This window comes from Protomyctophum bolini (assembly GCF_963924005.1).
Source record: "Protomyctophum bolini genome assembly, chromosome: 13".
Taxonomy (NCBI): domain Eukaryota; kingdom Metazoa; phylum Chordata; class Actinopteri; order Myctophiformes; family Myctophidae; genus Protomyctophum; species Protomyctophum bolini.
Window position 1 is genome coordinate 38,549,750 of NC_137874.1, and position 25,906 is coordinate 38,575,655.

The 25,906-nt window shown below is 41.2% G+C and overlaps 3 protein-coding genes across 3 annotated transcripts in view; all 3 read left to right on the forward strand.

Annotated features, from left to right (window-relative positions):
* Positions 1-204: 204 nt before the first annotated feature.
* Positions 205-25,906, forward strand: part of LOC308327665 (uncharacterized protein) — a gene marked incomplete at its 3' end in the record, with an annotated part of 82,439 nt that continues 56,737 nt past the window's right edge. Inside the window, exons 1-3 of the mRNA XM_080781186.1 lie at positions 205-338; positions 2,295-2,395; positions 4,244-5,393. Coding sequence (XP_080637312.1) covers positions 4,255-5,393 — 1,139 coding nt within the window. The 5' untranslated portion in view covers positions 205-338; positions 2,295-2,395; positions 4,244-4,254. The remainder of the gene's footprint in view (positions 339-2,294; positions 2,396-4,243; positions 5,394-25,906) is intronic.
* On the forward strand, positions 8,535-16,164 carry LOC308327322 (uncharacterized protein). Its single transcript, XM_080780655.1, has 8 exons — positions 8,535-8,830; positions 10,974-11,054; positions 11,346-11,753; positions 12,070-12,150; positions 12,456-12,540; positions 13,379-13,477; positions 14,208-14,345; positions 16,036-16,164. Exons 1-8 carry the CDS (start codon positions 8,591-8,593, stop codon positions 16,128-16,130), a joined length of 1,227 nt encoding a protein of 408 aa, XP_080636781.1. The 5' UTR covers positions 8,535-8,590; the 3' UTR covers positions 16,131-16,164.
* LOC308327327 (uncharacterized protein) lies at positions 16,166-20,235 on the forward strand. Its single transcript, XM_080780663.1, has 4 exons — positions 16,166-17,193; positions 18,005-18,150; positions 19,247-19,504; positions 19,608-20,235. The coding sequence occupies exons 2-4, from the start codon at positions 18,042-18,044 to the stop codon at positions 19,922-19,924; spliced, it is 684 nt and encodes a 227-aa protein (XP_080636789.1). The 5' UTR covers positions 16,166-17,193; positions 18,005-18,041; the 3' UTR covers positions 19,925-20,235.

Genomic DNA, 25,906 nt, shown 5'->3' on the forward strand with positions numbered 1-25,906 from the left:
CATTACATAGTAGGCTTTATTTACTGTTCAAGACTACTGTTACTAGTATAAACTATGGACAGTACCCGAGAACAACAGTGGGGGGCAGCAATACACAAACTGGCAAACCTCTAAGTCTAAGGCAACAGTTACTGGTCAGAAGAAAGACATATACCCACAATGCACTAGAATGCAGTTGTGTGGGAAAAAAACAACAACATGGCGGCGTGTTGACCGACTGTTGTTGGCGTGTTAAAATCTATGGTTAACTTAAAATACCACATATAACAGTAAAAATACAAAGAAAACATTAAACGTGACGTCTTTAAGCAGCAGCTCAACTCAACCACGTGAATCAGGTGAGATTTAAGCAATTCACGTTTCATCTATAACACGACGAACGAATCATGCCTTGTTTAATTTGTCTTTAGGCCTATTAACTCATCCTTTAAGTTGGAACATAAATCAAATTACCGGTACTCTTTTCTGCTAGTGTTGTAAACTTTAATTGGACCCGACCTATTCCACGGAATATCCAGTTGAATTATTCCTTTGGTACGGGGGCGATCAGATTATAACAGCTAGCATGTTCCAAAGTTAATATCGTAAACACAAACAATAGCGCTATAGCAATTAGCAAACCATGTTCAACCCAGATTCACCACAAACAAGGGGCTAAATTATTTTCGCTCCTATGCCACCAAAATGTGGAACGTCCTACCAACAGCCATTAAGACATCCTCCTTCAAAACCGCTCTCAAAGTGCACCTACGGACCGCTGCAATTCGACCCCGTATAATCTGAGTCTCCCCCACCGGCCCTTACGGCTTACTGTATATGTTTCTCTTTCCTTTTTAGCTCCTTGCATGATTTACTGTTTTTATATAGAAGTGTATATTTGTACGGCTCTGATGAATTGAAAAGGGTGGACCCAGCTATTGTAAACAAGTGTAATGCTGCAGTGTGTCGTCCACAGTAAAAGTCTTTTTTTGTGCTTTCATGTGACGTGTACCCATTCTGCAAACTGTTTATGAATACATCAATCAATCAAGCAGCAGCTTCGTGAGAATCAATGTTTTACAGCAGTAGGTCTACATGTACAGTGGTTAATCTCCATAATCATTGCGAACGCAGTGAGCACTTACTATGAGACCTAGCAGATCATGTCTGTCAGTGTGTCTGTCTGTCTGTCTGTCTGTCTGTCTGTCTGTCTGTCTGTCTGTCCCGCTATCCAAATATGGAGTGTGTTGCATCAGCAATCACTCAGCTCCATATATGGGCACAAAAGGGGCCAGGTCCACTCAGCTCCATATATGGGCACAAAAGGGGCCAGGTCCACATATACAGTAACAGCGGGACAGACAGACAGACAGACAGACATGATCTGCAGGGTCTCAGCTGCGTTCGCTTCCCGCGTTTGCGCGTCTTACTGGTAACTTAAGCTACGAGGTGCAAATGTATCTTGTGAACCAATGTGATTGTCAACTAAGTGAACTTAGAGATCCATGACTTCATGCACCTGACATTAAAGATGGGAGTGCTGTGATATTTTTGTACTTTTTCTGTCTATGGCGTTAACGTTACCCCCAGATGTGTGGTTAGAATATTCAAATATGTATTTCCGTGTTTATTTTTTACCGGAAACATGAGAGCCTTGAAGTCAAAAGGCCCAATCGAAATACTTACACACAGCTGTGGGTGAGGGGCTATCACCTTTTCTGAATTTTGGAGGGCGGTAACCTAGCCTAGGGTCCCTCGTAGGTTATTCCACTCTCCATAGGACGCAGATTTACCTACTGTCTGTTCACAGAGACCTGCGCGGTCGCTTGAGCGTTGAAAAGTGTCAAAATAAAAATAATGTTTCGATTTCGACCTCTGCTTCCCTGTAAATAAAATAGAAGAGTTAATATTTGACTGAGACATTAAATAGTCCCTGTTGATTCAGTGCTCTGCAGCTGCCTGTCACAGAGGCACCGTCTCACCAATCAACACAGCTGCTGTCAATGCCGGCTGGTGCTGTCGGTGGCAGGGATTTATAACGCGTGGGGGACGCGTTGTGAACTTGTAGAGCGGCTATTTTCGTTGTGCAATAACTTGGCAATAAACAACTGTGCAGCAGTCATGTAGGGGGGGACTGGGTCAGGTGGGTGGCATAGGGGCCAATTATAAAAAAATATGATTTTAACACTTACTGTACAATATGTGGGAAAACATTATTCCTCATTTATTAATACCAACTGCAAATGATCATGTTTTAGGTGAAACTAGAACCAGGGAACTCTGTCTTTAAAGTCATTTGAATTCCATCATTTCAGACCAGTGTGTGGAGTCCAGACTGCAGGTGAACATAACTCTTCAGACTCGGCCAAAGACATTTCTATTGAGCAGGAGGACCCTAAAGACCACCCACAACTAGGTATGTTTCATGGTCTCATTCTTCCCATGTCCCGCCTCCCACGACATTAACATCAACAGCATTATGAACATCCTGCATGTACGCGGTCGGCCAATCGGAGGCAGTAACTAGGATGTGCAGCTAGCCAGTCGCCGCTCGGTAGGCGCTAGGCGGTACAATAGGAAGTCAATAAGGAAGTCAAGGAAAGTGAGGAAGAGATAGTTTCAGAGAAGCCAAAATGTCTAAAAAAAAAACGTAACGGCATCGACGGTTAATGCGGTTTCGTACACGTTTCCGTTTCCGTCTCCTATAGCTGTGTTATGCATCTTTGAAACATCTCACCAACACTCAAGCTGTGCCGCCGCTCTCCGTGAACAGAGAGTATGTACATCTGCATCCTATTGAGGGAGGAATAAGCTGCAATACCTGTACTCCCTCTATCACCTCCACCAGCCTCCTTCTGTGGGGAATATAGGCCTGGCTGTTTCCTCTGGTTTGCCACAGTACATAGACAATATGATATTAAATATTAATTTCTGCTTTTTAAGTTTACAGCTCACAGGTAAGTGTATGGAAAATAAAAAAAGTACTGATGTGTGTGATGAGTAGTGTGGCTGTTAAGCAAACCAATAGCACAACTTTCATTCGGCTTTGACACCTCTGTGTTACATGGAACATTTTTTGTGCTGCTGCTGGCGTAGTAGCCTCAGAAACCCAGACGTTTTTATTTCCAGGGAGAGGAAAAAAAGTCTGGGACAGAGTCCACTTTAATTTGGCATACAGTAGCACAAACGTCGATCACTCTCTGCAGACTTCTGATCGTCTGCACCTTTGTTAAATTGACACGCACCCCACACATACACACGCTCCTCTCTCTCTCTCTGTCGCTCTAATTAATTAGTCTCATGTCGCGCAGCTGTGTCTAGATTCTCCCGGCGGATCCTGCCGGGAGCTGCCTATGCCATAGAAAGCTCAGGCTACTGGCGTAGTGATACTGGACACAAAAAATAGTTCCATGATGTGACAGAGGGGTCAAAGTTGAACGAAAGTTGCTCTTTATGGTAGAAATAGGCCAACAATACAAATTACACTAGTTTTGTGGATTAATGTATTTTTAATGAGTGGCCCCCAGACCCCCACCAAATGATTTAGGCAATGATATGTTTGCAACCACTACTGTATATTCATACAGCTTTGTGTCCAAAAATCTGAACTAACCCTTTAAAGTGTACACCTCTCCCACAGGAGGCTTTCCTAAATAGAACAACACTAGTCTGAAACCTAATCAAGTGCAACAAAAGTATACAAAATAATTGAATAATATATAAATAAAATGTACTGCAAATGGCTGCCTTTTGCTGTAACCTATAGCAGGCTATATTGTTCCATGTTGTGACAAGATTAATATCTTGCATGTTCATAATGATAATGAAAATTGTCAAGCCCCAGTGCACGCTCTCCTGTGAGGGTGCACTTGTGTTATGTGTTGTCAATACATAGCTAGATGATTGAAATAAAATTATGCATTTTGGTAGCCTATATTTGTGTAGTCTAGGGGGTGGAAAATTGTGTCTTGGCAGTGTGCTGATGCAAAATTTGTCTGGCGAACTACCTGCATGCAGACAAAACCTATTCTAAACATTTTTACTCCCAGATCAGAGCCCACGTGTGAAGTACCGGTATGTGTTTTAACATAGTTTACTAATTACTAATCACAATATTTAATGTGCTAATATCTTGCTAAAACTGAAACACCCACACTAACCTGTAGTTAATAACTATTTGGCCATTTTCTACAAGGGACAGTGGAAGAATAGTTTTACATTTTATGAATCCAGTATTAACTTTACGTAAATGTTCTGCTCCTAGACATCGTGCACATGGATGTGTGTAAAGAGGAACAGGTGAGGAGCCCCAGCCTGCTCCAGGAGGAACCAGAGCCTCCACACATAGAGCTACTTCATAGACCAGAGCAGCCTGGTGGATCAATGTTAACATTACTAGCAGTGGAAGGTGAAGAAGAAAATGATGATGAAGAAGAAGACGTCTCGTCCGAGACCAGTCAAGACTGTGATGATGATGATGATGATTGGTGTGACAAGAGTTTTGGTTCCCAGAAGAAGCACCAGCGTATCCACACTGGCGAAAAACATTTCCACTGTAAACAGTGTGACAAGAGTTTCAAGCGCTCAGATCATTTGAAGACACACCAACGTCTCCACACCGGAGAAAATCCTTTCCAGTGTAAACAGTGTGACAAGAGTTTTGCTACGCCAACGTCTCTGAAGACACACCAGCGTATCCACACTGGAGAAAAACCTTTCCACTGTAAACAGTGTGACAAAAGTTTTGCAACGTCAGCTTCTCTGATAAGACACCAGCGTGTCCACACTGGCGAAAAACCTTTCCAGTGTGAACATTGTGACACGAGTTTCAGTGACTCAGGTTCCTTTAAGAGACACCAGTATGTCCACACTGGAGAAAAACCTTTTCACTGTAAACATTGTGACAAGAGTTTTGTAAACTCGCGTAACTTGAAAATTCACCAGCGTATCCACACTGGAGAAAAACCATTCCACTGTAAACTGTGTAACAAGCGTTTCAGTGAATCAGGTCATCTGAAGGAACACCAGTACGTCCACACTGGAGAAAGATCTTTCCTCTGTACATATTGTGGCAAGAGTTTTAGTAGGTCATTTAATCTGAAGAAACACAATCTTATCCACACTGGAGAAAAACCTTTTCACTGTAAACATTGTGACAAGAGTTTCAGTGAGTCAGGTTCCCTGAAGAAGCACCAACGTATCCACACTGGAGAAAAACCTTTCCACTGTAAACTGTGTAACAAGCGTTTCAGTGAATCAAGTCATCTGAAGGAACACCAGCATGTCCACACTGGAGAAAAGCCGTTCCTGTGTGTATCTTGTGGCAAGAGTTTTCGTAAGTCATCTGACCTGAAGAAACACCATCTTGTCCACACTGGAGAAAAACCTTTCCACTGTAAACATTGTGACAAGAGGTTCAGGGACTCAGGTTCCCTGAAGAAGCACCAACGTATCCACACTGGAGAAAAACCCTACCACTGTAAACTTTGTAAGAAGCGTTTCGCTGACTCACGTAAGCTGAAGACACACCAGTATGTCCACACTGGAGGAAAACCTTTCCAGTGTAAACATTGTGACAAGAGTTTCAGTGAGTCAGGTTCCCTGAACAGACATCAGCTTATCCACACTGGAGAAAAACCTTTCAACTGTAAACTATGTAACAAGATGTTCAATTACTCATGTGACCTGAAAGTACACCAACGTATCCACACTGGAGAAAAACCTTTCCACTGTAAACTGTGTAACAAGAGTTTTAATCGGTCAAGGCACCTAAAGGCACACCAGAGTGTCCACACTGGAGAAAAGCCTTTCCACTGTGAACATTGTGACAAGAGTTTTAATTACCCGTGTAGCTTGAAAAGACACTTGTTTATTCACACCAAGGGAAACGCTCCACTATAAATTAGCTCGCTGGTTGGGTTGGTAGTAGGGCTGCACGATATGGACATGTCATATCTCGGTATTTATGCCAAATATTGCCATATCGTTATGATATATATTATAATATATCATATTCTATATTTTAAGTGTTGCAACATCGAAAACTAAACATTAAAAAACTGCATAATTACAAGTTAATATCACTCAGGATATATCAACAATATATCAATATATTGACGATATATCATATCGCGATACCGTTGCCTTTTTGCGGCAACTATTCTATTCTATACAGGGGTGATATGGTCTCGTCTCCTGGTGCCAGTCAGGAGTCTGACAGCCACGTTTTGCACCAGTTGGAGACGGGATAGGGATGACTGGCCTTGACTGGTTATGCGGGAGGATCGCATCAATCTGGTGAGTGTTAGGAATGGGCTCTGTGGGTTGACTCCTGTCTGGGCCCTTCCTACGTCTCACCAGGTCCACTCCTGCTCTGACCAGGCCCAGCACCTGTGCATTGCACCAGACTCCCAGCCCCAGGCACTTCATTCAGGAGTCGTGGATTCTCGAGCCCCAATGGTTCGGCAGGCTCCACCTGGTGGTGCCGCAGGCTCCACTTGCGGCTTGAATGTCCCTCCTAAAGGCCTCACCGTGGGTTGTTGGGCTTCTTCCTCACAGAAGACACAGGCTGGGGCGCCAACCCATCCTGCTCCCGGGTGCCGTCTACATTCCGGCTGCCACCCGTCTCTCTGGTGGTCACCAGACTATTCCTGGTTGTCACGTAGTCTATTCCTATGAGTCACTATGAATAGAATACAGTTTTAATGTTATGATTGAATGCATTTTTATATTGTGTTCCATTACACACCCAATGGGGCACAATAGGACCACAATGGAAACAAGCCCCCAGGGCTTTTTGTGTTTTCCTTTTAGCATTATTTTATGACTGTGCCAATGTCACATCACATGATTATGCTGACAACACCTGTATTTTGGAGTTACAGGAAGAGTTGAAATAGAGAGAATATAGAAGAAAGGAACACAGACCAAGTAAACAAAAGAAAAGACTAAACGGGAAGGAAGAACTATCCCTAGAAATAGGCCTATAGGCTACTGTATATAATGTGTTAATATTCCAACAGAGTCATATCGGATGGAATAGGATTGTGTGGGTGTGTTTTTATTAGGGCTGGTACTCGATTAAACATTTTAATCTAGTTAATTTGAAGCATTGTAATTAATCACATTTTAATCTGAGTGAATCAATGAGTGAGTTTTTTTTATCTAAATTTCCCATCCACTGGGACAAGCAAAGTGGTCTGATCAGCTTCTTATGCACCGGCCAGTAAAAGGTTCTCTGTTGCAAAAACTATGTGTGCGATTGAAATGCGTAATTCTTTCTGTAATTAATCAGCTAAAGTCCCAGCCCTAATTTTTATAGCTTCTTGTGGCCCTACATCTTGGCACACATTATGAAATCTACACCACATCCTGACCCAGTGCAATTCAAGTACCAACAATTAAACTGGCCAGAAGCATGGAGAACCGGGATGATGGAGGGATTGTCTGAGGACGACCTACAGTTAACTTGTAGCCTATGATGTTTTTGTTGATGATGTTTTTTCTTTAAGTGTCACAATTAATTGAATACAGGACCTTAATGGAAACCAGCCTTGGGCTTATTGGGTTGTCCTTTTAGAATTATGTTTTTATAAATCTTTGCCACCGTGCCATTTTTGCAGTTAACGGTTAATTTTTCAATCAATCAAAATTACTTCATTAAATATTTCTGCTACAAAGGAGCTTCTTGGTCACACATCTGAATTCATCATAGGCTACATACATACATTATGAATGCAAGCTATCATAGAAATATTCACATAGTTTGAAAATTATAATGGTTAACTACACCCACAAGAAAGACTAGTCAAAATAACTGATCTACAAGCTCAAATTGCATCACATTGTGATTTGTTGTGAGCTTTGTTTGCTTATATGACAATGGGGATCAATTATTAATCAACGAATGCACTAATTTAGATACATTTGCGTCATTCAAAACCCAGACAGGGTTGTGTATAGACCCGCCTGCCTCTGATAAGGTTCTTTTCAGAGTTCACATGCAATTCTTCAAATGGTAATTTTACAAAATCACATTTCAGTGACATTTCTTTACATGATGATATTTCACATGTTTAAACAGTATCATGATAATTAAAGTTAAAAGATAATAACAAAGTTGACAAATTAATTAATGAAGAAGTAGGCCTCACTTCACACGGGTTATTAAAAAAAAAAAGAATCAAATCAATGCTGATTTTACAGAACAGCCCAGCTTTAATTATCTTAGTTAAAAACCTTTATTTTAGATCGCATTTTATTAATAGAAAGTGCAACATAACCATTACAGAGTCTTTAGTTGTCACTGTGCAATACTTTAAAACAGTTGTCATGTTGCACACATGTATGATGCTGATATTTCCAATTCCAACAGCCCTCAATGTATTTCAAACTCCAACTTGTCCCACTCCAGGGCGCCCCAGCGCTGTTTTCTGACCCCTCAATGGCGCAACTCTGGGTTTCCTGTAGGCGGAGCCAACATAGCTGCGGTGTAAACGAACAGTGAGCTCTTCTACTAGTCTGTGAATGGGAATTGGGAAAGTGACTAGTGTTCGTCTGCTCACGCTACTCTTCGTTTACCTGCTTTTTTACTAACACTAACTTTACAAAGATGCCCGGAGCATCGGGACGAACCTGTATAGTGCATGGCTGCTCCAACAGTAGTGGTAAAATTCAACTTTGGAGACAAACTGAATGTCAAATACACAAACCTCTACTTCATGACGATTGTCCATGCCTCAGGCCATACGCTTTACACAGATTCCCTGGACGTGCAGAGGACAGCGCTGTTCGCCAGATGTGGATAAAACGCATCAACTTAAAGGACTTTGTCCCCACAAAGAACAGCACGGTAAGTTTTGGAGACTTTTCGTTAGTTACCTAATGATTAATAGTAATACACGTTAGCATGCAGCTAGCTACGTGGTAGCCCCACCCCCATTGAAATATGTTATCTCTCTCATCTAACGTTAATAACATGGTCAATAGACAATAACATACTCCAGGGTGACGTGATGAGCTATATCACCAGTACCACAAACTGGAGTATGTATGTCTGAGCCTTATACTTAACTAGGCTAAGCTTGTCCTCAAAATAAGTCACCTGCGGGTTCTGCCCATAAACATGTACTTTATGGAAACGTCTGTCTGTCAGTGTCAGAACCAACAACCACGGGAGTGAGATACAATTGATGAGCTGAATATTGGGGTAGGGTAGCTCATTAATATTCATTAAATAGTGCAAAGCTATGACATTTGACATGAAACCATTTATTTTCTGTCTGTGTTTTCTGAATCAGAATAAATATTTATTATCACATCACATTACTTAAGTAAGGCAGGGAACCAGCAAATGGCAAGAGTGAAAATATTTTTTTTTATATAATATATTTTTATATGCCACATGATTAACATATATGTGGATATGAGCTTTATATGACAAATGTATTTCCTATAAATCCACATACTGTATACAGTATGCACATATTATCCTAATATAATATAAATGTGCCACGTCTCTGCGTGCGTGTGTGCGGTTGTAATGCACGTAACTCGAGAACCGTTTGCCCCACCGACTTAACATTCGACACACGCGTTCCACACCCCCGCAGGGAGTGCAGTGCCCGGTATCGATTCGGTTGGACCCACAGTTCTCCAGAACCACCACAAAAGGCTCTGCCAGTGGGCCTAATCAGCCTAAGTCCCCTCACCTGTGCAATTCCCAGCCTTTGCCTCACAGTGAGTTTGCATTCTTCAGGCACAGACAGAGACAGATAGTTAAAATGGGTGCGATAACAAGTTGACAACAGGTTCCCAAGTTGCATCATTCTCAAGTAGGCCGGTGGCCGACGGGCACGTACAGGTCTAGTTAACCTGAATATGGCATATATATGCAGGATATATTCTGCATAGGCTATTTTTATATAGCCTATATACTGGCATGTATTTCCTTTCCATGTGGGGAGTGGGAAATGGTACTAGTGCTGCTGCAACTTAAAATTCACACAAACTAACACACACACCACAAATCAGACTGCACACAGACAGTCACAGTCTCACAGAGACTACAGCGAGCCATCATAAAAGAGAGATCAGATTACACTAGACTGCAGCCAGCAGCACCACCACCACTACGCACGCACGACAACAACAACCGAACCAACAGTCACTGCAACACGTATACATGTTTATTTACCTGGTTGCAGTGTTGCCGCAGTTCATGCTGACGCATTTTCTTTTTCTCGTATCCAGAAGGATAAACTCGCTTCATGACTGTGATACGGTAAATAGATTCTGTTGTCCGAACCAAAGCAAAGTTAGCAAACACTTAGAAAGGGGGGGCTGTGCACGTGCACACACACACACACACACACCCACACACACAGGGCGCAACAGTACAGTATAGTACAGTACAATACGGTACAGTATTGTACAGTACAGTCTGCTACAGTACAGTACTGTCCTCCGTCTGAGGTGGGAAATAATACACATAAGTACAAGAGAATGACGGCTTGGCACGCGTGACAGTAACTTGTAACTTTTATTTTTGTAGAAGAGGTAAACTAATATTGTTTATGCCGTTTGCTTTGATTGATTGATTGAACACGTATTTGTATGATTTGGAATTTTGGGTGTTCTAAATTAAAGTGTTAGTTTAGTGTTTATTATCTTGTATTAATCTAATTATAATAAATTAATACTAATATACAAAAAAAGATAAAGTTCAAGGGAAAAGAGACCTTTTTACAGTACAATAATGTTTCAAGTTTACACTGTACACATGTAAAATAAACGAGTTGGCAGCCCTGAAGTAAGGTGGGTAAAATTCTAAATTGAGGAGGCTTTTACATTTTTGACTGTAATTGTTGACATGACTAATTGCATAAAATGCCTATTACGTGAAACCATTTACTGGACAATATTTGATTTGTATGTTTTATTGAATTATATGTGGTACCAGTATTTACTACTCATCCTCATTATTCTGTCTTTAGGTGTGTGGAGTACACTTCCCGGATGGCAGGCCAACGAAAGAACACCCATATCCAGTTCTGCAACTACGAAATAAATATCATGTACGTTTGATCTTCTTCCCCTTCAAATTGACATGTGATTGTTTTTGGTTCAACATATTTGGTGTTTATTCCTCCACTATCTGCATCCGAGTGACCTTGGTACATATTGATTTATTGGAGATTCTGACTTTCAATTGTGTATACATTTTGTTTTGATTGTATTGTTCCACTTTTTTCATTTTTGCATGCCAATAAAGCTATTTTAATTGAAATTTTATCAAATTTGGTCTATGAAAAAAAAAGTTTACTTAAAAGAAATGTAGGCAAGCACTTTTTATTTTCCTTTCACAGGGGAGAATGCAGTTTGGTAGAGCCAGCCCTAAGAGAAGAGACCTACTTACTGCAGACCACAACTACTCTAGTATCAAGTCAAGTGCAACACAAACTGATCCTACACGATCATTGTCAGCCTCACGTCACTCTTCTTTTACCTGCTTTTTTACTAATACTAACTTTACAAAGATGCCCAAATCGGGACGGACCTGTACAGTTCATGGCTGCTCCAACAGTAGTGGTAAAATTCAACTTTGGAGACAAACTGAATGTCAAATACACAAACCTCTACTTCATGACGATTGTCCATGCCTCAGGCCATACGCTTTACACAGATTCCCTGGACGTGCAAAGGACAGAGACGTTCGCCAGATATGGATAAAACACATCAACTTAAAGGACTTTGTCCCCACAAAGAACAGCACGGTATGTTTTGGAGACTTTTCGTTCGTTACCTAATGATTAATACAATAAATGTTAGCATGCAGCTAGCTACGTGGTAGCCCTCACCCCCATTGAAATGTTAATAACATCACTCTTAAAGCTCATACATACTCTGTGATAAGCTATATCACCACAAACTGGAGTATGTAGCCTTAACTATACTAGGCTAAGCTAGTCCTCAAAATAAATCACCATAAACATGTACTTTATGGAAACTGGACAATATTTTATTTGTATGTTTTATTGAATTATATGTGGTACCAGTATTTACTACTCATCCTCATTATTCTATCTTAAGGTGTGTGGAGTACACTTCCCGGATGGCAGGCCAACGAAAGAACACCCATATCCAGTTCTGCAACTAGGATATAAATATCATGTGCGTTTGATCTTCTTCCCCTTCAAATTGTGATGTGATTGTTTTTGGTTCAACATATTTGGTGTTTATTCCTCCACTATCTGCATTGAGTGACCTTGGTACATAGAAATTGATTTATTGGAGATTCTGATTCCCACATTGCTCCCGATGTGCTGGTTGGTACCTTGTATGGCTTCCACCGCAATCGGTGTATGAATGTGTGTGTGAATGTAATGCACGATCTATGTAAAGTGCCTTGGATAAAGGCGCTATATAAATGCACAATTTACCATTTACCACCATTTATTTTTCTTTTCCTTTCACAGGGCAGAATGCAGTTTGGTAGAGCCCCCCCTAAGAGAAGAGAGCAACTTGCTGCAGACCACAACTACTCTACTATCAAGTCAATAGGTATTGAAAGGTTTTGACAGCTTTTACAAGCCCTCATAGCTTTTCACCCACCTCCAAACTCCAAAGATTGCCATATTAGCAGCAGTCCACGACCAGCTATTTGTGTTAATGAGGCTACGTCTTTGTTTGATGTACACAGACATGGGTAAACGAATTTGGGGACCAATACTTGCTAGGTTTATGAGGGAAAAGGTGGTTGCCTAGAGATACTCTCAGAAGACTAATGCCTTGATGTTTCATTGGAAATGATTCCAAAGCAGCATGCATAATAGACTGTACTGAAATATAGTACAGGCCTATATAGGCCAAAACGATTAAGGAAAAAACCACAAACATACAGCAACTACAAACATTATATTATTGCGGTTATGTGATGTTCACATAAAAAACTATTTGGTCTTAAAATACATGCATTTCATACAAATGTCTCCCTCCGTACATGCTATGAGCTACTTTGTCAAGACATTCTGTGCAGGTGATTAGCAATCATTTTGCTGCCTTCTGCATCTAGTGTTGCAAATTGCGGCTAAGGAAATGTGTAACTTGGAGCGTTGACGTGAAAGAAGAGCTTATGAACCGTGTTTTCTTATGAACAGTGTTTTCTTGAAAAAAGAAGACTTGAACATTTGTGTGTGTGTGTGTGTGTGTATATATATATATATATCATTTTATTTCATTCAAAACTGCAAAAAATACTTTGATCCTGGGCAACTTGAAGTGTAAAAGGTTATTAATTATAATTGAAGCGTTCTATGAAAATATAACTCACCCGGTTAACAGGTGATTAACCAAATAAATTACTCCTTCTTTATCTTCCCATTTTAAACTATCATTCCAGACTCTGTGGAGTCCAGACAGCAGGTGCAGATGAATTCTCCAGACCCAGTCAGACCTGTTTCAGTGGAACAGGAGAAACCTGAAGACCAGCCAGACCTCAGTACGTCTCTCTCTCTCTTCCCTTTTGCTAGCTTCAAGATGTTTATTGTCAAATACTATATATATATATATATATATATTCACACATACATTACATTAGGGAGATTTCCACTCCCACATATTTGTGCCCATGGAGCACACAACTTTGTGTGCCAGTTCATACACCATTCATATTATGCACGTCATACACTGTGCATAGTATGCACTATGCAGACTATGCAGAAGTGCCGTTCACGCCTGTGCTTTGTGGCTGTGATACGTTACTGTCTTGTCCTCTGCGCCAACCCAACGTTGAGGGGTCTGTGACTACTGGCCAATCACAGCGCGGCTTTCCTAGTTCCTACCTTCAACCTTTGAAGCTATCTCGCTCGGTGACGCACTTGGATTATCAAGCAAGCGAACCTGGGGTGACAGGGCCTTCTCGGTGGCCGCCCCACTCACTGTGGCACTCACTCCCAACTCACATCAGAGCTGCCCCCACCCTCGCCGTGTTTAAAACCACACTTAGTCAACACCCACCTTTGCAAACTCTCATTCCCCACATGAATCCCAACACCCTTTTTAGTTTACCCTTCTTTTATTGTTTTTAACCTTTTTAACTAGTTTTAATTCATTAATTCATTTAGTTTTTGTAAAGCAAAGTGTATCTAGAAAAGCACTATATAAACGTATGTATTATTGTTGTTGTTGTTATTATTGATTAATAATAACATTATAATTCAATGTGTTAGTTTCAGACCATTGTATGGACTCCAGACTGCAGGTGAAGATGAACTCTCCAGACTCAGCCAGGGACATTTCTATTAAACAGGAGGAAACTGAAGACATTTCTATTAAACAGGAGGAAACTGAAGACCACCCACAACTCAGTAGGTTTTTTAGTTAACCTTTAACTTTGTTTTTACTAATAAAGTAATCAATCAATATGCATAAGCACCACTAAATATGCAATATAAAAGAAAGACTGCACAGGGTCTATCACACATCTCAAGTCATGAAACAGAAGCACATCCAGCCATGAAAGCTTAAAGTTTGGTAGTATTTGAAAGCTGATTTTTAAGTTTTGTCTGTGTAGGATGTCATGTGAGAGCTCTAGTAATGGGTCTCAGGCTGTTACCCGGTCAAGTTTGAAAACGGCATTAATGTTTTGATCGTCCACATTGCGGTTATGTTAATTGTGCATGTAGTCCAGAGGAGAGCGGCAGGGGCGCTCCAGACACCCAGAGAAAGCTGCCTGTACTGTAGGCTATATTATGCATGGCATGTAAAATGCATATGTGGCATTGTGGCTTAATCATTCAGTATAGCCTACTGGGCATAATCAACTGTAGCTGATGTTTTTCTTTCTTTTCATTACAAATCATTACAATTTTAATGATTTTACATAGGCCTATATTCTCATGACTACCCTCAGCTTATACATAAGCATGACATTTATAGTTTGCAGATCTTAAAGCTCACAACGTGCATGATGCATTGTGAACTTATGAGTTTGACTTTGGAGATTGAATATATTCGCGGGTGCGCAACACAGCTGAATGTCCGATAATTGTTAATAGATTGATTCCACCTGCTGCCTGCACAGCGCTAAACGTTTTGCCTAATCTGCAGCTAGTTAACAAGAGAAATTGCACATAGGCTTTACAAAAGTATAAAAAAGAGGAATTAGAAACGGGCAGGAAATGCCTGAGAGGGATGGGCAGACAGCGCGGTGGCTGCATGCTGCCTATCTTTATAGCCTATACTAATCTATTCTACACTCCACCATTAGCAGGCTAACGATAATGTAGATCATCCGTTCTTTTCTTGATTGGTAATCGCCATCATTTATATCTGTTCTCCGAAAATAGCTCATCTACAATCTCATGCACTGGCTGCAGATCGGCTATTTTCGGATACGATTTATAAACATTATGTGCAAATATTTTAAAAAAGAGCTGTGATACTGGAGGTGGAAAGTCTGGTGACGTGAGGTTAGTTTGGAGGGGGCGAGGGGACTATAGGGTCACCGTTTCAGCAAATAGGCGGCATTCGCTGTACACGAGGAGACGACAAGGTTGCCACTCTGGGAGGTGGTTTAAAAAAGAGACGGTTAAGTCTCCAAAAACGCCGGGTACCGCAGAATACGTCCTCATGTGGACACCACCTCAGTCTGATCTGTGTGAGATAACACAGGTCTTTGACAGGCTTTTTATTAGCCTCTTGATTTGAAGTTTGACCACTTGAACCCTAGTGTCCATATTGTTTGTCTCAGACCAAGGACCACAGTGGAAAGAAGTCTCAGGACTTGGTTGTCTTTGTAATGTATCTTTGATGTTTCTCCCAATGAACTTGTAACACTTTTCTTGTATGGCGTCTAATAAAATCGAATCATTTGTTGGGTAATATAAGTAGATATATCGATTTAAAATGTGTATTTTGCTAGAATTGTGCTAAATCTTTGAAGCCTGGCCTTGAGTTTCCAAAACAACTTGTACTTATTCAGTAACTACAGGTAATAGCTTGGTACGTGTAAAATATGTACAACATTTGATTTAAATTTTATTTTTCTTCTCCTAGACATCCTGCACATGGTTGTGTGTAAAGAGGAGGAATCTCCTGAACAGGAGAGGAGCCCCAGTCTGCTCCAGGAGGAACCAGAGCCTCCACAGTAGGAGATACTTGAAAGACCAGAGGAGCCTGATGGGTCAATATCGACATTACTACCGGTAGTAGTGAAAAGTGAAGTTGATGATGAAGACATCTCTTCACACTGCCCTGAAATTGAAGTTGAACTTGAATCTGACACTGAAGACAGTGATGATTGGGGGGAGACAAGAAGTCGAGGTGTCCACACTGGAGAAAAACCTTTCCAGTGTAAACTGTCAGAAGAGTTGCCGTAGTTCATCTAGTCTCAAGATACACCAGCGTGTCCACACTGGAAAAAAACCTTTCCACTGTGAACATTGTGATAAGAGTTTCCTTCAGTCACGTCACCTGAAGAGACATCGAGAATACCCTTGTCACAATGTTAATGTGTGAGAAAGAGGTTCAGTCCGTTAAAGCCTATTCATTTACCACTTTTAGGTGATAAGGTGACCACCGAAAACTGCAACATGACGTCACGTCGACTCAAACCTAACATCTGTCTAACAGTGAAATATCTATAGGCTATAATGAAACTATGTTATACACTATAGAGTTCCATGTCTACATAAAATCTAAATCACATAAATTGAGCCTATGGGGCAAGTGCTACAGCAAGTGCATATGTATATGTCGTTAATCTCGTTATGTCCTGTAACATGATATTGGTTGGTAGACTTATAAGCGTGCTATGTTCAGCACACCTAAATCTAACCTTAACCCATGTCTAACCAATGAGTCTAAACTAAGTATGCACCCCATGTTGAATCCTGCATTTCTATGAGATGAGACTTGAGACCTGTGCAGCATCAATGTGCACTGATGGAAGCTGTTATGGAGGTAGGCTCTCACAGTACAATCGGCAGTACCTGAGATCAACAGTGGGGGGCAGCAATACGCCAACTGGCGAGAGTTGACAAACTGGTCACAAGAACACAGCTACCCACAATGCAGTTGTGAAAACAACATGGTTTGTTGACTGCTGTTGATGTTTTAATATAGGCTACAAAGAAAACTAAAACGTCGTTTCAAAAAAGTCGTCGTTATAGCAGGAGGACGTTTGTTAGCAGCTCAACCACTGAAACACAGCAGGTAAGATTAACTAATTCACGTTTTGTCTCACCTATCATTTAAAGATGAACGAATCATGTCTTACTCTTAACGTTAATGTGATTGTTAATGTGAACTTTTGCTCCTCAAAAGTCCTTCTCAAACAATTTGAATCTACAATACGCCACCCCGTTAGGCCCGTAGCCGATCACAGCTAACACAACGTGTCGATGTAGATTAGCTTGCCTTAGTTGAGCCATTATAAAATGTTTTTTTCCCTCCAAAATAGTAAAAAAAAAAAAAAAAAGGCAAATAGGTTTAGGGCTAAGGGGTGGTGCAAGATAGGGCCTGATGTGTTAGTTTGGAGATGTATTTTTGGATCACAGCAGGGGTTTAAACTATAACCTACACTTATTTGCACCCTTCCTATGCTTCCTCTGTTTTACATTAAACCAAGTCTGTACATCCTTATAGTAATCTATACTTGGTAGAAGGGTGGGGGTTATACATGTTGATGGGTTGGGTATATAAGGGAAAAACAGAGGTGATGGATTGCGCTCAGTGGCAAGAGTGATTTTAAATTATTGTTATTTTCTTACAGCTGTGCATTAACCATTTAGATAATCCAGCCTTCATCGGTGTGTGGAGTTGCAAGTGACAGATTATATTTAAGTAGTGGTGACAGTGTGCAGGTGCACATCAGATTCACCGCTCATAAGTAAGCATGGCTGCAGAAACATTAAAAACAGATGGGCTACTTTCACCTTATTCGCATTAGAACATTATTGGCATATTCTTGACCCCACTAGGTTGTTGGGTTATTAAATTCCTTGTTCAATTTCCTTCATTTCAGACCAGTGTGTGGAGTGGAGTCCAGACTGCAGGTGAAGATGAACTCTCCAGACTCGGCCAGGGACGTCTCTATTAAACAGGAGGAACCTGAAGACATTTCTATTAAACAGGAGGGGGAGGAACCTGAAGTTGACTACTCACACTTCAGTAAGTTTAAGCACTTGAACCCTAGCATCCCTATGCAGGGGGAACATTTACTTAGAATAGGCGATCCTATTGATCACACCGGCTGGGTCACCTGAGTGAGGGGTATGATGTTCGCGAGACCCGAAACCCTGATGACCTTGGGATACATCACTGAGGATACGTCCCAGTTGCATCCATCCATGTGATGTATTTTCGTTCTGAGGTATTCTATTTATAGTGGCTCATAGGAATAGACTATGTGACAACCAGGTATAGTCTGCAGACTATACCTGGTTGTCACATAGTGGTGACCACCGGTCCTCGCACAGGTCCTAGCTGTGCCTGTACTCCTGGTGAGAGCAGGAGTGGACCTGTTGAGACAGGAGGGGCCCGGACAGGAGGCAACCCACAGAGAGCCTAGTCCCTCCACATGCCAGAATTGTACCTCTCAGTCACGACATAGTAGTTCCGGGGTGGTTCCAACGGATTGTGTGGCCCTGATCTTTCCCTAGTGGGTCTGATCGAGGGTAGCTACTGGGGCGTAAGTCAGGACTTGATCACCCCGGCTGGGTCACCTGAGTGAGGGGTATGATGTTCGCGAGACCCGAAACGCTGATGACCTTGGGATACATCACTGAGGACAGGATACGTCCCAGTTGCATCCATGCGATGTATTTTCGTTCTCATAATTTCATTATTGAAAGTAAATATATGCTGTAGCAAGCAGCAACATATGCATTTACAGCTAATAACCTGTATATTACTTATTTTGGTCATTCTAAAAGTGGGTTCCCAGCAAAAGATACAATATTTGTTCACTCAATGCAAAGACGCGAGTCGCGTGACTTGGCGTAACGTTGCATCAAGCATGAGCAAACTAAGCGTTTCGTCACTTCAGTACTATTCACTCCAGTTGGAAAATAACAGTGATGATTCAAGCGCTAGAAAGATATTTTATATTTCCGTGGTAAATTATACACTTAAGTAGATGATACACTCAGTAGTGTATCTGTAGCTCACTTTGTACATGGAGGGGGTACAGGCTTTAGTTCCGACATTGGTCCAAGTACACTTCAGGAATTCAGTGTTGACTACCATGATATTTTTCTGCTCCTAGACATCCTGCAGGTGGTTGTGTGTAAAGATGAGGTTCCCACTGAACAGGAGAGGAGCCCCAGTCTGCTCCAGGAGGAACCAGAGCCTACACACATAAAAGAGGAACCAGAGGAGATACGACTGCCAGCTGGACCGATGTTGACTTTACTAGCAGTGAAAAGTGAAGTCGATGATCAAGACATCTCTTCAAACTGCTGTGAAGTTAAAGTTGAACATGAATGTCACACTAAAGACGGTGATGATGGGGAGACAAGTGGAGGTCAGTCAGTGTTAAACTCTGATCCAGGAATTAAGCGTTGCAAAAGTTGTATCTGTACTCGCGATTTCTAACCTGTCTCTCTCTCTCTCTCTCTCTCTCTCAGGAGTGATCACCCAGTCTTCCCGGACTCAGGTCTTCTCCTGTTCTGAGTGTCCATATGCCCTCACATCCCAGGTCTTCCTCTATAAACACATCAGGAGGAGACACCTTGACCTCTACTGCCAAATGCTGAGGACTGGACAGATCACCTCATCAGCCTGTCAGCAGCAAGTCACTAAATCTGTAACCGCCACGAAGCGAGCACATCGGCGTCCGCATCAACGGCCTTTGCCATTAAAAAACATCCACGTCTTTAAACAATTCGACAAGAGTCAATTCGAGTCATTCAATCTAGTTTGCTTGCCAGCCCATGTTCTGTGAACCCGGACATATTGAGTACCCTGAAGCTTTATGTTAGAAATTGTGAGTATGGGTCCCCAGCATGTAGAAACTACCGTATGGGTCCCCAGCATGTAGAAACTACCGGATGACAATTTATGATTTTCAAAATTGGCATAATCACCAAATATTATGATAATTATGGATATGGATTATGGATACTGAATAGGCCATTATGGACAATATTTCAGCAATAGTCCCGGACTATGTCTGTCTGTCTGTCTATCTTATGGTAAAATGTTTCAGTTTTTATGTTATGATTTAATGTAATCTTGCTGTGTTCCAGGACCACAATGGAGTATTCAATCAATAAAAGCATTTACATTATTTTACTTGTTGTATAGGCCTATTGGTTAACTGAGTTGTATTGCGCCAAATGAAAATTGAACTGGTGTCTAGACAAACTGGTCAGAAGAATGCCGTAGGCTGTGTCCTTGATAGCCCCGCAAGCAGAACCCGAATGTAGTAAAGTTTCTGATACTTTGTTTACTTTACCCATTGGGTCCTGCTTCACGCTGGGCTGTCGCCAGTTACGCACAAACAAATACAATGTAAACACGCCATGAGACGGACTTCTGCGCGCTTTTACCATGTTTATTCATGTATTGACATACGAATGTGCGAACTATAAGTACCTTACATACCATACCGACACATCTCCTGTGTCGCGGAAGCCGTTAAGTATTTTTAATCCATGATTGATTAAAAATGTCGCTTCTTCCTACCTTGTTTATTGACACCTCATTGTACCGCCTATCTGGCTAGCTAGTGGTGCTACAGCTATGACGGAGCAGATCAGAGGCAGGGACATAGCCCGCAAAGCCAACCGCACATCGGGAGGCGGTACAATAAACGGTAAATAAACAAGAAGAAATCAAAGCGACATTTTTAATCAAACATGGATTAAAAATACTTAACGGCTTCCGCGACACAGGAGATTTTATCAGAGGCATGTAAGGTACTTATAGTTCGCACATTCGTAAACGAACACAATAAAAAGCGCGGTGATAGCGCGCCGATAGAAGAAAGGTTGAGTTTTTTATATCCGCGTTCCAACAATCGCATTGGAAAATCTTAGCATGACCAGGGACCCTACCCTAAAGCTTAAAGTCCAAATTTCATAAAAGCTTTATGTAGGGTTCCGAGAGGGGCTATGTCCTTGACTGACTGTTGACACTTTAAAATACAAATAAAGCCAAATTGGGTTAAGCAGCAGCCAGCAGGGGGCCGTTAAGCACAGCAAAGCATTAACAAATATTTTGTTTACTAGCCTTGGATCAACATTATCAGATGTATTTTATCGAGTCTGACTTTTGCTTTATAGATAATGACTGTTTTTATTGATCTAAGGCAATTTGTTTACATACACAATGCATGGTAGGCCTACACCTACATTATAATTCATTGGGAGTTTGTTTTTGTTATGTTGAAAATAAGGTTTCATGAAATTATGATTTCCAAAACTGCTTTCATGATAATTCTGCGGGGAACTCGGACTAGTGTGTTGTTGGTTTCAACATTCAACCTGGACAAAATACAGGGAAGGACGAGGACCGTTTCCGTCCTTCTCTCTCGTCCGGATGGAAACACCAAAACAGCAGCCCAGACAAACCGAAGACTGAGACAAACTCTCCGGAAAGTAGCTAAATACTAAATAGCACGTCAACTACTGGATTATTTTCAAACAAGGACTTCACACCGAAAAAAGGATTATCCTATACGTCCGTAAAAGTGCAATATTGGTAAGTTCATGTCGTTGGATGGGAATGTACTAGTGATTGGGCTCAAGGGAATCAGCAACCTATAGATGCAGATAGCATTGTAGCATCCAAGTTGCTTGCGGCTATAATTCATGGTGTCTCGTCTACAGTTCTACTCGTCATTTACGATAAACTAAACACGTTTCATCAAGTTGTCTTTAGCTCATTTGAGATGGAACATAAATATAATTGCGAATTGCTCTTAGCTAGCTTTACTTAATGTTAACTAATGTAATTAACTAATTAATGTTATGAACAGCCAGCGTATAGCAGCAACCCCCCCTCCCCCCATGTTGATAGTCACTATTTATCCATGTGGTTAATCTCAATATAAGTGACGAGGTGCAAAGTGCAAACATGGATTGTAAATGAGCAGGATTTGACCTCTATCGACTGCAATGTTGGTGCGCTTGTCAAGTGAACTGCTTTTGAATATGCGCAGCGTTATTTTATTATTTATTTACTTATTTACAAACATTGCAACAACGTAGCCCAACATTTTAGATTCTCGGTAGAGGTTTTTTTCGATTCTGACGAAGATTCGTCAGAATCGAAAAAAACCTCTACCGAGAATCTAAAATTTTGGGCTAGCAACAACGCTGGTTAACAAACTTCCCCCCCACTCTGGACGCTTTTGTGTAGAGCACGTCATCCAAGCCTTGAAGCCTTCAACAAAAATCACACCTGTGTGAACTGAGTGGTGCAACAGTTTCCATCTTGTACAAGAACAAAGATCATTGGCATTAATTCAATTATGTATAAAGTCTGTTTTCCTAAAGCAGCTATAGAAGATTGTCTGATTATTATTATGATTGCCGTTTTATTTAGCCATATCATTTTGAGATTATTCTAATCTAGAGTATTAGTTAATTGGGTTATTGTCTTGGGGCACAGCTCTCAGGCTAACTGTTTATGGGCAGGTGAGTGGGGGAGAATTATGCACCTAGATGGAGATAACACTTTTATCAATGACACGGTTGAGAATCACAGGAATTGAATACCGGTATATCACACCTTTCCACCAGGTATTGCCTGTGTTATACATGCTATATGCTATGTATTATTTTACATTTATAATTGTTTTTATTGGTAGCCACTAGCCAGATATCCAATGTATTTATAGCTTTAAGTGTGCTTTTTCATATGATGGGTCCTTTCACACATGTGTTCCTTCTTTATACTTGATGATTGTTTGATTGTTCTTGTGTAATAACGATGTATTAAGAGCAGCTGAACAACATGATCTGTTTCTAAGTGGTTAATTGCTGGACTGGTTTGTTTTGTTAGCCATGATGAGGACTGGTATACTGTAGGTCGAAACATCCTCCTTTTATACTATTAAGTGTGCCCGGGTCTCCGCTTTTTTCTTATTAAAGTCCTTGTTCAATTTTCTTCATTTCAGACCAGTGTGTGGAGTCCAGACTGCAGATGAAGATGAACTCTCCAGCCTCAGACAGGGATGTTTCTATCAAACAGGAACCTGAAGACGTTTCTATCAAACGGGAACCTGAAGACGTTTCTATCAAACAGGGACCTGAAGACATTTCTATCAAACAGGAACCTAAAGACATTTCTATCAAACAGGAACCTCCAGACTCAGCCAGGGCCATTCATATGAAACAGGATGAACCTGAAGACCACCCACACTTCAGTAAGTTTAACCACATTTGCTGTGGGTTGAGAACCCCGGTGCTACCTCCTTAAACATCCAACTGTATAAGCAATGAAATTGAGTCTGTCTCAAATTGGGAATGCACCAAAGTATGTGATACCTCCTTTTGTACATAGGACATTGTATTTACACGTTAGGAATCCAGTGTTGATTATCATGTTATTTTTCTGCTCCTAGACATCCTGCAGGTGGTTGTGTGTAAAGATGAGGTTCCCACTGAACAGGAGAGGAGCCCCAGTCTGCTCCAGGAGGAACCAGAGCCTCCACACATAAAAGAGGAAACAGAGGAGCTACTACTGCCCGATGGGCCGATGTTGACTTTACTAGCAGTGACAAGTGAAGTTGATGATCAAGACATCTCTTCAAACTGCTGTGAACTTTGTAAAGGTAAAGTGGAACGTGAATGTCCCACTGAAGACGGTGATGATTGGGAGACCAGGAACTAAGCCTTTCAAGTTGTATCTGTACTCACCATGTCTCTCTCTCTCTCTCTGTCTGTCTCTCTTTCTCTCTCTCTCTCTCTCTCTCTCTCTCAGGAGTGATCTCTCAGTCTTCCCAGACTCAGGTCTTCTCCTGTTCTGAGTGTTCATATGCCCTCACATCCCAGGTCTTCCTCTATAAACACATCAGGAGGAGACACCACAACCTCTACTGCCAAATGCTGAAGACTGGACAGATCAGCTCAGCAGCCTTTAAGCAAGTAACTACATCTGAATATGTAGAGTGTCGCACAAGGGTCGCACAAGGGTCCTCTCAAAAGGGTCCTCAGCTGAAAAACATTGTTATCTGTAAACATTGCAAGAAGAGTTTCACTCCTTCGGGTAAGGTCAAGGTCAAGGTAAACTATTATATTGTCCACAACAGGGAAAGTTTTCTTGGGCGTTCACCCCAGCTACAACCACACATAAAACATCAATGACAACAAAAATACATTACAGAGGAAGACGCAACATTACACAATTGCACACATGATATGGATAATCTAGCCTCATGTAGTTGCCGCTGTTTCAGAGCCTCGTTCAGCATCTTAGTTGATGCTGATACAAACGATTTTTTAAATCTGATGTATTTCCACTTTGGTTCTTTGTGTCTTCTCCCAGAGGGCAGAAGTACAAACTCGCCATTTAAGACATGGAGCCTGTTTTAATGTAGCCTGCTCATAAATAGACTGAAGAGAGGGGAGTTGTCTTACCCCTATGATCTTACCTGCAGTCTGCACAAATCTGAACAATTTGGACCTCAGTTGCACTGAGAGAATACCGAACCAAACTGTGATGCCAAACCTGACCAGGCTTTCCAAGACTGCTCGATAGAACACTAACATAAATCTTTGGTCAACACCATGAACCCTGAGACGTCGGAGGACGTGCAGTCTTTGCTGTAGTTTACTACAGAGACTGTAAACATGTGTATTCCAAGTTAGTGAGTTGTCAATACAGATCCCCAAGTATTTATACGATGAGACCTGTGAGATGGTCGAGTCATGGATGACCACAGGCCTGTGGTCACCAATACTCTTGGGGTCAAACAAGAGTATTGGCACCAGATCATACCACTGCAGACAGTGTAACAAGTCATTCTATAAGTTAAGTAGTAAACAATCACAAGCGTAGCTAGCCACACACTGGAGAAAAACTTTCACTGCAATTTTTGCAACAAGAGTTAAAAAAAATTGCCTTGCTTTAAAAGCCACCAGCTTCTCCACATTGGACAAAGTCAAAGACCATCATACCACTGCAAACTGTGTAACGAGTCATTCTTTAGGTTAAGTAGTCTAAACACACACGAGTGTATCCACACACTGGAGCAAAACCTTACTATTGTAAAGAGTATAACATGAGTTAGTGAATTAGTTATAACAAAACCAGCATATTTACACCAAGGGGGAGAAACATGATCCACTGTAGATTAGCTCAGAGAAAATATAACAGACCACTGGAGACAAAACATAAATATATTTATTTTATTAATTTTATATCAATTACAACCCCCATGACACCATGGAGATTTATTTTGTGTTATATCATTTATTTATTTTTTACCTGGTGGCTGGTCAGTAATTGAGTCTCCGCTTGTCAATAAAAGATTGGCTCAGGAATGCAAACCACTCCTTTAAAAGTCTCTGTTTCTCTCTTGTGTATTAATCCCATAATGTTTAGTTCCAAAACTCTTCTCAGCATATGCAACTCAAACTGTATTGATAAACCACCTTTACAAACGAGGGACTAAATACATTTTGTTCCTATGCCACCAAAATGTGGAACGCCCTACCAACAGTCATTAAGACATGCAATTCCCTTGACTCCTTCAAAACTGCTCTCAAAGGGCACCTACGGATGGCTGCAATTTGAAACTGGCCCCCGTAAAATCTGAATCCCCCACCCACCTCTTTTCCCCCTCACTGTTGGCTATATGTTTCTTTTCCCTTTTTACCTGTATGGTGATTTCCTGTTTTGACTACCGGTATATAGTTGTGTATATTCGTACGTCTCTAAATATTTAGAAAATGGTGGGACCTACTGTAAACAAGTG